An 11,613-nucleotide genomic window follows, 5' to 3' on the forward strand; every position below is an offset into this window, starting at 1 on the left:
GACGGGTGACGATGGTCCGAAAGTGTGTCAGTACATGATCGTTTCCGACACACAGAAGGACAACGCCGTACCTTTTCCAGAAAACTCAGGGACATGGGGTCCTGGCAAAGTACTGGCTACCAGCGGGATTTTCCCCGTGTCACACGCACGCGCAGTCGTTAGGTCCCAAGGTCAAGTTGTACTGACCTTTCAAACCAACCGCCATCTTGAATTCAGACACAGACTGTACACTGCAGAGTTCGACGAAAAAGGACTAGAAAACTTCGTCGCACACTCTGTCACAAAGCATAGAATTTCGTTTTATGTAAGAACTCCAGCAATAGGAAAGTACGGTCTTATCATATTTGCAAAAGACCCCAATGATGGCACTTTGAAACTTGTATATTCATATGTCATTGTGTGTGAGAAGGAACCAAATGGCATCAAATCATTCCCTGTCGTCCAAGATGCCCAATTCGGCACAAGGCAACCCTACTTCTCCGATTTGGGGCTTATCGAAAATGAAAACGCGTCCTACTTCTTGACGTCTGACAATGGCGAGGTTGAGGTACAGCTCGAAAACCCTCATCAGAAGCAGATTATGTACTCGCTGACTCTAGAAACCAAGAATGGCATTGAGAAATTCAACCAGTACACTCTGGCGCAGGCATTAGGTGACAAAACCGTTCTTTTGCTACATCTACCTCAGGTAGGCGAATACGCCTTGCAGTTATTTGCAAAAGACACTCAGGGACGACAACGAAACGTTGTGAACTACTGCATCAGCTGTGATGCGGCAAAGGAAGACTGCAAACCTTTCCCTCGTCATAACAACAGTTGGGGTCCCGTATACTCCACTTTCTCTGACCTTGGCTTGGCATTGGACGTTCCACAACGCCCTTACGTCATCAGCAGGTCGGGCAAATACAACGTAAGTCTCGCCATGACGCAGCCGCTACTACTACGTCACCATTTATTCCACTGTGCGGGTGAAACCAGAGAGAACATGGACGACTTCGCCTTTTGCGAAACGATACGCCACAAGGCAACCGTAACGACTTGTTTTCCAAAAGCGGGAGACTACTGTCTGGAGATCTACGGCACGACATTTCCGCCTTCTCATGATGACCTTCCCCTCGTAGCAACATTCTTCATGAGATGCTTGCATCCCTTGGAGACCGGCTGCAGGACGTTTCCCCAAATCATTGGGCGGATGTGGGGACCCGGATGTTGCCTGTACGAGCCATTGGCGGGTGTCTTGTCACGTGACAAGGAGGTGACTTTTAGAGTCGATGTCCCGGATGCAGATGACGTAGTTTTGAAGAGTCCCGACTCCGTGACAGACATGAGCAAAGACCAGTCGGGAACGTGGACGGGCAGCTACGTACCTAGGGAATCGGACACTTCCCTTTTGCTCCTGGGAAAATTTGACAAGAACGTAAACAGATATGTGGGGTTACTAGAGTTCAAATTTGACAGCTAAAAACATGACCTCAGGTGGACAGGATAGCTGATGTACCATAATAACACTGCCTTGAACTGTTACAACAATACAGTATATTGGTGTTTCCGACGACTATCACCAATGACTATTACATTTTCTGAATCTATGTTTTTCTTTTGTACAGCAATAAAAGACGTTCACAATCATAACGCCACATTTGTCAGTTTTAACTCTTTAAAATGTATCTGGAAGAAATACTGGACACTTACTACTTACAATAGCTTCAGTTAGATCGATAGTATATTGTAGCTATTTAACATAACGGAAAATGTCATGCCTCGGTACACGCTAGTAATAGTAGGCAACTTTTCAAGATAATGAAGCTATTATACATGTGGCTGTTACAGCTCATTAATTTCTCAAATGACAACATTTATATTTACAGTAGTTACGGCAACAATAGGTTTCTTGTACTTACAAAATCTTCTTAGCATTAGGACTACGTTGACAGGCACAGGCAAAGTTCTATCGATTCCAGTTTCCAAGTAATGACGCCAGAGTTTACAGTGATTATACTATCTTATGATACAGATTGAAACGTTGCTTAACGCCCAAGAGAAAAAATAACTGGCTTAAATCTAATGACATGGCGCCGGCGTTTTAAAAGTTTTGAAAAGTTAGACTAGACCTAGCCAGAATAGGCATATATACATAAGCTTTTCTACTGCTTTTCTAACTGTTATATATTTTCGTCAGAACTCTGCTGAACACTTGCTTGGCCATTTGGGACGAGCTGCGCCTGCGCGTTCTGTTCTCCATCATTTTGCGCCTGCGCACTTCCCGACACAGTTCTTCAATAGCTTCCGAGATGACGCCATCACCTAGCAACGCAGAACCTTCAAAATATCCACAGGACAACTCTTGTGCTAGTTTTTCTCCCTCGTCCGTGGAAATACATCTCTCGTGCTTTAGGTCCATTTTGTTGGCCAGTATGACCGCGGTGACGTTGCGAGGTTTCTTGGCTTCGTCCAGAAACTCTTTCATCCTGCCGACGTCATGGAAGCTCTGCTTGTCAGTCACGCTGTAGACCAATAGGAAGCCGTCACCCCATCTCACGTGACCCTCCCACTGTCGGCGATTATCCTGAAGGTATATTGGAAAATTTAGGAATTCTAAGGACAACACAATAACAAGTAATTTCTACGCTGGACTGCCACGCCCCTGCTATCTTTCGTACTCCTACCAAGAACAGTTTAAAAGACGATATAATCTTCCCCGAAGTTTCCAATCACATGAAATACTTGCTACAGGCATCCTAACAGAAAAGTTGAAATTCTCACCCCATACAGCTGGCCTGCCGTGTCCAAGATCTCCATGGAGACGACGTCATCGTCAACCAGCGTTTGGTGCTTGTATGAAAATTCTGAAAAGGAAAAAAAATGGATTAAAAAGTATTACAACATAAGAAAATAGAGAGACAAATTAAAAAGCTTGAATATGCGTTTCTTAGTGGTATTCTGTAAACGATACTATTCAAAGACATTCACTTGTACTGAAAGATTGCTGAGTGAGTGCAAAACGAAGCAAGATCGCTAGATGTCGCCAGCCTCCAGCTTCAGTTTATACTGAAATGTACAATGTACTAGTATACACGTACAGATGTGCAGGGGCGGCATGGTCAAAAGGCACTTATCAATGGATCTGTATTCTCTGACAGTTCTTGTATACATGTACCGTCCACACAACGTTAACACTGGGTGGTCGGTCGGAGAATTAGCCTCGTTTATATTACACGCGTGCGCAGAGTTACAACACCCTTGTAGACCCGTCAGCTGGTAACGAACCCAAATCCCTGACGTGTCCCACAGTTCAGCCGGTAAAGCCTTAAAACAAACATTAAACTGGGTGGTGGGCGTTCGTGGGTTTATAATAGGTGAAGTTATACCGTGGAGAATTGGCCGTCTGCCGAACAAGAAGCTATTTTTACTTCAAAGTTGACTCCACTGCCCCTGGTTCAGCGTGGGCTAACGAAGCATATGCCCCCTCACCTACATGTAGATCTTTAGATTGATATAACTTTGAAGGCATATCAAAAGCAAGTCTGCAACGTCAGCGGAGTAGTGACGTGATATTCCAGCTCTGGTATGATTAGAATCGAGACTAGGAAATGCAGAAGTGATATGGCTTAGCGTTTGCAATGTAACGTTAGTTTTACTGTCATTTGAGTCATGGCTTCTCAGCCAGCGTACCGGTCAAGGTCAAAATGTCAAGTCTCAATGTTTGTTTTGTACTTGACGAGGGAGGCAATATCCTGTCACATATCAAACATAGGGGTCATATATATGCCACTGGTGAGCACGCCATGTACTTGAAGATAGGTAATTATCTTAGTTTATGATGCCAATGTCACCTTGAAGGTGGGAGGGGGCGTTAACTTACCCAGAGTGGGGTCATACTCCCAGATGAACCTCCGTGTTAGATAGCGCACCACCAGGGCTGGGCATGGAAGGAAAAAAGTTACTGAAACACATGCAGTATACAATACACATGGGCAAGCAATGACGATAAGAAATCGGGTAATAATAATTTCGTTGCCCACGAAGTTAAACTGAAACATACTAGATCATTCTAGTCCAGATGAAAGTTTGCCAGCATCTAGATAGATACATTGTAGGTTCTCTGAGCACCCAGATCGCACGGAGCACAGTCAGTCTCAGATTTGTTTTTCCCTTCAAAAACAGCTAGCCTAGTGACCAGATGCCCCCTTTCCCCATATCCTCCGTGCACTGACAGACACATCGAGCGATTTACAGTGTTTCCCATTGTGAGGCACACATGTCTGTCCAGCCGTCCAGATGTTCGGTGCTGAGATAAACAATGTCCTGTAGACACGGCCTGTCCTGTTTGACCGGCAGAATCTCCGCAAACGTGGCGGGTGTAACGTTTCCCTGTGATAACAGTGGTAAATCTACCGGGGCTGGTCTTTACGTCATAGGTGAAAACGACGGATAGTTTAAGTCCTGCTGTAGAGAACGGATGTAACTTGTCCTTTCGTGCCTCTTTGATGTTGCCGCTAAGGAAGGCATTGCAGATTTTTACAAAGCCCCCAGGCATATTTTAATAGACAGGGTACACCTATTTACAAAATCTATGGAATAAATTTTAAACCTTTCAGTCGTTTCGCCTAAAAAGAGCGAGAACAAACTTCGCCGCCTTTGAAATATTACGCCATCCTCGAATCCACTAAATTGAGATATTTTCTTTCATAAAAAGGTTACTCACAGGTTATCTGATAAACGTTTACCATATATGTATATTCCCAGTAATCTTGAATTAGAGCAAAATTAGAAGCAGCCCTGGAATGTGTTTTACGACGTGAGGCATATCTGTTATCTCGTCTCACCACACCATGACATCACACGCGTGGTGTTCCAACTTCTAACTACAGGATACTGACCTTAAATTTGACGTCGTAGATGTCGACCATGACCAAATATGGTGATAAAGAAGCATTTTTGAAGATCCTTTAAGGACTAAAAAAGCACCATAACCGTGACTGAAAAGCGTAAAAGTAAAGTGGTCTTGAGTGTTCTAAACTGGCCTGATAGTGCATGAGCCTGTCCAGATTATACATCATGTCATGCGTCAATGTGTATGTATTATGCTATGTATGTATTAAAGTGCTGCACAGCATGAACGCCTGAGTCTAACGCCTGTTACTAAACCAAGTAAACAATAAGAACAACAAAATTTGTCCCACCTGATTTACCGACGCCCATCCTTCCCATGACCACCAGCTTCACATCCGGGGTTTTAGCGCCAGATGCCGAGCGCTGATGATTGTTCATAATTCACGGGTTGGGAAGAAGACGACAAAATGTTCCAAATGTCTCCAAGATGCTGTCTTTTAGTCCTCGGAAGCAAACTGAAGGTTATTTGATATTACTCCATTGTCTTGGAATGCTGGCGAAGACCTCTATTGTTGAAAGTGGTTGTCATCCGTGACAGCTGATACATCACCTGTATAGAATGGAACAATATTTACGTTATTGGAGAGCATTTTTCATATTCTTGGTACCACTTCAAAATAAATGCTATGTTTGGAATTCGACCCTTCTTGAGCAACTCCTTAGATCTTTCCGATCACGAGATCAATGTATATTGATGAATTTGAAAGGACCCGGGCCCCTTCAAGTAATAGTAATTTAAATTGATAATCTTGCAATATTCTCCTCTTACTAAAATGCCCTTGCTATGAAGGATCTTTGTATCCATGTACTATAGAGGGAAATATCAATTGGTTTGTGTGTCAAGCTCCAAGTCGCAGGAAATGTTGTCTCTAACGTTATAACAGACCCCTTTGGCTGCTAGAAATAAAGCAGAACTCGCTAGAGTATTTATTAGCAACCTTTTGTGCAGAAATATTTGTTTCAATAACCGACAAGCCCTCTAATAGAATATTCTCCCTATTTTAGCCAAATTCTACAATTTGTTTAAGCCTGCCAAGAGGTCTGGATGGCGACTTCCTCTGTTTGGAGAGTTAGCTTTTCCCACTGCAGTCTTCCATGGAAAATTTCTGTGACCCATTCCCCACTTTTCGTTCAGGCTAGATTTACAAGACGGTCTATTGAATGATGCTGTTGACACAAGAAACTCTTTTGTCAACAACCTCATGTCTGCGAGTAAAAATACAAGTTGAACTTGAAGATTCCTCCGTGTGTGGGTTCTGAAACCTAACCGAGAGCGGGCAGTCAAGCCTTTGAAATCACCCGTGAAATGTGCCAAAAATATCACCGTGAGTTCGAGAAGTGACATTAATAACATATACTTCCTTCTGTTCAGTAACATAAAGAATCCCTGCCTGTGTGCAAGTGTGAGATATGGATCAGGTACATCATCTTTAAGTTAGACAAAGCTGAACGATCCGTACATTGGACATCTAATATAGACTATGCCTCTCTCTGTAAGACCACAGACAAAGACAAATAGTGTAGTTGGGACTTAGCGGGGAAGACTATAAATGTGACTGAAGGGGTGGAATGGGGGAGGAGGTACTCTTGCCACGTGTGTAAATCTCCAACCCTAAGGGTAAGGTGTAACTGATAACAAAAGTGATAAATCTTACTTGTACCTAACTCAGAAACCCACCATAAAATTAAAAAACATTTTCTAGAAATCCGAAGGCCCTATAACTCTTTTGTATCTTCGTAGTAGCGTATAAATCCCACAAGAAAACAATCGTTCTTCCCCACGCTTTCTTAGATCTCGTGGCCTCTAAACGTTGTTTAGTCATCAGGTTGGCACAAATCGGACTGTTCATAAATGACAAAACTATGCGACAGATTCTGCAGAGAGAACTCAAATTTGTTTTCAGAAACTCAGAAAGACAACAAGCACAGAGGAACGGTTCGATCAGTAGAAGCATCTAGGGCACTCATGTGTGCACATCAGAGAACCTGGCTTCCGGCTGAAGCCTTCTGAAGCGGCACGGGTAAGGCACCACTGCGCGGGCAATGCCCCAGAGCTAACAACGACAGAACTATTCAGGGCACAGGTGTACAGCCAGACTAACTTACCGCACTCTTTCTTGGAACTTGGGATTGCTTCAATCACCAAGCAGAAGTACACAGCGCCATTCACTAGAAGACAGGTACGGCTGGTAAGGTTTGGAGTGGAGTACTGCACACTGGGGAGTGCTGTGAGCAGCAGGGCGGGCCGGGGCAGAAACACAGCCCTGTACAAACAGTGCTATACGACCCCGGCGCTTGACAGTGGCGTGTTAAGAGGATGCTATCTGACCCACTGTGGACACTTCACAATTTCTCGCCTGTCGTTAAACTTTTAGGGGTTTTTCGTGCTTTAATGCAGGGACGGTACGTTGTGTTATACCGTGGTCCACATTTCTCTCAAGTTGCTAACTGAACAGGAAAAGTATGTCAATGGATATCGTTATGAGGAATAGAAGGTAGGTTAGACAGCCGTGTAAAATACAGTTGACTTTCACAAACGTAAGCAACACTTTGTACCAGTTACAACACGAAATGAGAAACAAAACAATAGAAGAAATATGTTGCTACATTGGTAGATGATCACAGACTCCAGAAATAACGGCGTTCAATGTTCACTGGCATTTCTATGGGTACCTCATGTTCTGTTTCTAAGGGAACTAACTATACTGGCTATAAATCACTACATGAGGATGCCTTTGCTGGTAATGATACAGGTGAAGCGCGCTCCGATAGTTACCGAGTAGGGATATACATTGGGGCCATAACTATGCTGTTATTAATGTGTATACATTATCGTTCTTTAAATTAAAAAATACAATTATGACCTAGTAACTGAATCACATATTTGTTACCGCCACCTGTACCCTGCAGTTTCAAGTTCTAGTGCTCTGAATCTGTTTATCAGATTGCTATAATTGTAAGATCTTAACGTGGTTAGAATCTCTCCCCGATGTTCATGCCAAATATTTCATCTTCGCGACTACCGAGTATAATAATGGAACTCTGCTTTCACGATTCTCATGCTCTGCAGACTTTTCTAGCTTAAGAAAACACGACCTAGATATAGCCATGTTGTCCTACGCTATTGGTGTCAATATCATAAAGATTGATAATCATAGTTCGTGTAGGATACGGTGGAATGTGACGACTGGTTTACGGACAGCTTTCTGGGGGGTCTGGGCGAGTATGATTAATGGATGACTGTCTACTGGTCAGAAAAGAGTAGAGTAGCTATAGAGTAGAGTTCTCCGAGAAAGGACATGGGGTAGAAAGTGAAGGTTCCTTGGAAAAACGATCTAAAATTGTCGTCATTCATTGCCATTGTTACAAATCCGGTTCCAGTAAAGGTGGAAACCCGGTCGTTAGAAATTGGACGCAATCTGGAAGCTACAGATACTACAAAACGCTCACTGTGCTGTGACTTTTGGAAATGGATACATTCATCAGGGGCTATATACTTTGTAGAATGAAATCGCACTAGACGTAGAGCTGCCGTGGATATAAGTAATGATGGTTTGCTTACAATTTACTTTCAAAGAAACAGAACACAATGAAATATGTTTCAAATCACAGAAACTTTGAACCCTAAAAGTTACGAGAAAACATGATTAACTCAGAAAAATGTCAAGGCGTAAACAGGAAATTCTAATATTAAAAAATTACAGACAGACATCCGTCTCTCTCTTTCCCTTTTCTCATAGCCCTATGCCAGCCCTCCCCTGTTTTGTTATGTCATTCCGTTAGCATTTCATTACAGTGGTGTCAACTATCTTATAGCCTATAAAAGACTAGCACTTGTGCCTGTACTTCAGATTTAGAGCACGCTCACGTTGACTGTCATTTCCCGATGGAAAACACTTCAAACTATATATAGTTCTTCATGGATATCGCACCCTTCTTAATGAGCATTAGCGTAGTAATATAAAACAAAGCATCAATCAATTAAACTGAAGATCAAGAAAGGGAGAGATAGGCGGCAACAGAAAGGTCATTTCTGCATGACATTGACAGGCAATTTGGTAGGTTTTAAATTGGGTTGACTTATTTTTCCAATAATGCCGAGACGAGCTATCACAGATCGACAACAGACGAGCCTACCTTATCACGCAAATATCAGCTCTCTAACAGTTTCACACCGCCCCGCTACTTTCATGACCACGACCTCTGATGGGCGTAACGAAAACAGAGTCTGCATTTACACGCACATAAAACATGTCAACTCAGGCTCGATGCAAATAAACTAACTGCCCGGTTGAAGGGGGTTGTGTCAACACTGACAAATTAATTACCTACCAAACAAAACGTGAATCAGTTAACGTAGGGCAGGTCTACAGCCATATATATATGATCGGCGCCCCAAACGAAATGTGCATGCTCTTCGAATTCAATCTATGACGCCGGGATTCCTTCCATAAATCTTGCCTTAAAAAAATCCATGTATGTTAACGTTCCTGAATCTGTTGGCATAAGTTTTCTTCCTTTCTATACATCGACTGACGTTTAAGCCTTCACATCAGCTTTCTTACAATCTTTTTTTTCATTTCCATACTTTTATGAGAACGAGAGACAAAATTAGTAATGGTTTACCATTTGGTTGAAGTGATGTAGTGGGTGCATGGACCCGTTCTGAGGCGACGATGTATACGATATGGGCTGGAGTACCGCTATCCGACCAATCTACTACTTTACCTAAGCTTCCTGATGACACCACTTGACATCTTTGTTAAGCCGAAAGTCGGTAACCGGTTTCAGGTTTTTCTAGCACAAAGGCAGGCATTTACCTAGATCCATCTCTGTGTTTGTTTGACTTCAGTAGAAGATAAAAAGACTTCGCAGGGATTCGGGTTGATCTGTTATGTTCGGGTCAGGTGGACTTTGCTCTTCACACTAGCTCTCTGTAGATGAACACGTAGAGCCCAATAACTCATACGGAGCTGCATGGGTGGCATGGTGGGGCTAGGCTCTGTTTTAGGACAGACACAGAGGCCGCACCTGCACATGCGTTTGTGTATAGTTAAGTGTCCGATGAAATAGTGAGACAACTAGTAATCGTCTAAATCGCCCCTTTACGTCAAAAGACAAGTTAGTATTGGTTTCGACTGTCTCAAAATCCGACCCAAAGTGTAAGTGTTCTTTACAGTATTCTGATAAAATGTTCGCAAACTCGTTCCTTTGTTACTTCTTCCCAAGACACGAACGGAAGTCTGTGTAAACCAAAACCCACAACATAGACAAGCGAATTTGCGAGGAAACGACTCTTCAAGGACCGGAACGGCCAAGACATACAATACATTCTGCCTGCTCGTCTTGTCCTAGAAACGGCACCACTTCTTTCTAACAGTACATGAAGGCAAGAGTTTTACATATGTTTGTCACAAATAGCAAAGATATTATCTCCTTTTTTTTTCATCATAACATTATATTTGTAGAGGTGAAAGTTGCAACACAGGTAACATTGCTCACCTTAAAGCACCTGTTGTTTGCCAACGCTCTGATGCCGTCTCTTCTTATTCAGAAATTCACGAGCTCAGAGCAAGGAGTTCTTTTCTCCAAGTAAACTGCCTTACGATATCATCCAAGAGTGAAGGGTGCGGATGTGTCGCGTGTATTTCTACCCACGCGTCATGACTTATACGACCTCAATCAGCCAATGGGAGGTCAGAGGTCAGTCCACAAGCCAATCGCCGGCACGCTTCCTCATTAGAGCCCATCTCTTACCTGCTTGTAGACGGGTGTCTCTCCTTTGTGCTCAGCTGCCTGCCCGTGTCAGCAGAAAGGTAACCTAATCACTCAGAACGGACGATGTATGTAAATATACAAACACCTGCTGCAGAAATGTACACAATTCCGAGCCTGAAATAGACAAACGGGTGTGTATTACATGATGGGTCGTAAGGGCGGAGGAAGAGATGTACCTGACAGAGAACACATGTTTTTATCTTGGCATTTTTGGCTTGTTTTAAAATTGGCTTGGTGCTAAAAATGACTGTTAGGAAGGACGGTTAGGCTCTGATATAGCGCGTTGTTTGTGTTAGACGTGGTTTGAGGTATCACAGGTTCCGTTCAGTTGATGTGTCGTTGGTGAGTATGTGACACTTGAAGAGGTGTATCCGCCAGGCCACTTGAGTTTCAAAGTAGACGTTCCGCAAGAAAACGATATAGAAAAAGGCAAGAATTGAATGGATAATCGACTGTAAGAATGAAATATAAGTTGATAGATCATAGAAACGTATGGCTGAAAGGGAAACAATTCTGATCTTGCAACAAGTTTTTAATCAGAAACAATTTTGTTCGTCTCTGCCTAAGCTTGTGGTTTCTTATTGTACATATGTTAAGACCAAATTATGCTATTTGAAAGGGAATGCTAAGCCAACCACGTGTCAAATCTCCAAGGAAAATAGATGTGTGGATTCTGTTTACACCTGCCTTATCTACAGGGCGTCATCAATAAACAAATTAGTGTTGAGTCAATAAACAACATGGCGAACTTTTCCACCCCATGCTATTTGAAAGGGAATGCTAAGCCAACCACGTGTCAAATCTCCAAGGAAAATAGATGTGTGGATTCTGTTTACACCTGCCTTATCTACAGGGCGTCATCAATAAACAAATTAGTGTTGAGTCAATAAACAACATGGCGAACTTTTCCACCCCACGTCCATCCACATTTCAGCACCGTGC

At 42.9% G+C, this 11,613-nt stretch overlaps 2 protein-coding genes across 3 annotated transcripts in view; one reads left to right on the top strand and one right to left on the bottom strand.

Moving 5' to 3' along the window:
* The window catches only part of LOC118413562, a 9,035-nt gene extending 7,573 nt beyond the window's left edge, over positions 1 to 1,462 (top strand). The window contains exon 7 of the mRNA XM_035817086.1: positions 410 to 1,462. Coding sequence (XP_035672979.1) covers positions 410 to 1,462 — 1,053 coding nt within the window. The remainder of the gene's footprint in view (positions 1 to 409) is intronic.
* Positions 1,463 to 1,643: 181 nt separating this feature from the next.
* LOC118413970 (ras-related and estrogen-regulated growth inhibitor-like) lies at positions 1,644 to 10,548 on the bottom strand. Of its 2 annotated transcripts, none has more exons than XM_035817662.1 (5): positions 10,396 to 10,548; positions 5,184 to 5,443; positions 3,863 to 3,919; positions 2,764 to 2,846; positions 1,644 to 2,566 (listed from the first exon to the last, which is right to left on the bottom strand). In XM_035817662.1, exons 2-5 carry the CDS (start codon positions 5,269 to 5,271, stop codon positions 2,156 to 2,158), a joined length of 639 nt encoding a protein of 212 aa, XP_035673555.1. In that variant the 5' UTR covers positions 5,272 to 5,443; positions 10,396 to 10,548; the 3' UTR covers positions 1,644 to 2,155. The 2 variants fall into 2 exon arrangements, with proteins under 2 accessions (XP_035673555.1, XP_035673553.1); XM_035817660.1 differs by lacking the exon at positions 10,396 to 10,548 and adding an exon at positions 7,000 to 7,353.
* Between the last annotated feature and the right edge of the window lie 1,065 nt (positions 10,549 to 11,613).

This window comes from Branchiostoma floridae, chromosome 4 (genome assembly GCF_000003815.2).
Source record: "Branchiostoma floridae strain S238N-H82 chromosome 4, Bfl_VNyyK, whole genome shotgun sequence".
Taxonomy (NCBI): Eukaryota; Metazoa; Chordata; class Leptocardii; order Amphioxiformes; family Branchiostomatidae; genus Branchiostoma; species Branchiostoma floridae.

What these genes read in the sequence shown, in the direction of transcription:
- LOC118413970 (XM_035817662.1), bottom strand. Translation starts at nt 5,271, where the DNA reads ATGAACAATCATCAGCGCTCGGCATCTGGCGCTAAAACCCCGGATGTG. An exon ending in GATGGGCGTCGGTAAATCAG is followed by an intron (nt 3,920 to 5,183) that starts GTGGGACAAATT and finishes TTCCATGCCCAG; the next exon opens with CCCTGGTGGTGCGCTATCTA. An exon ending in CGGCAGGCCAGCTGTATGGG is followed by an intron (nt 2,567 to 2,763) that starts GTGAGAATTTCA and finishes ATATACCTTCAG; the next exon opens with GATAATCGCCGACAGTGGGA.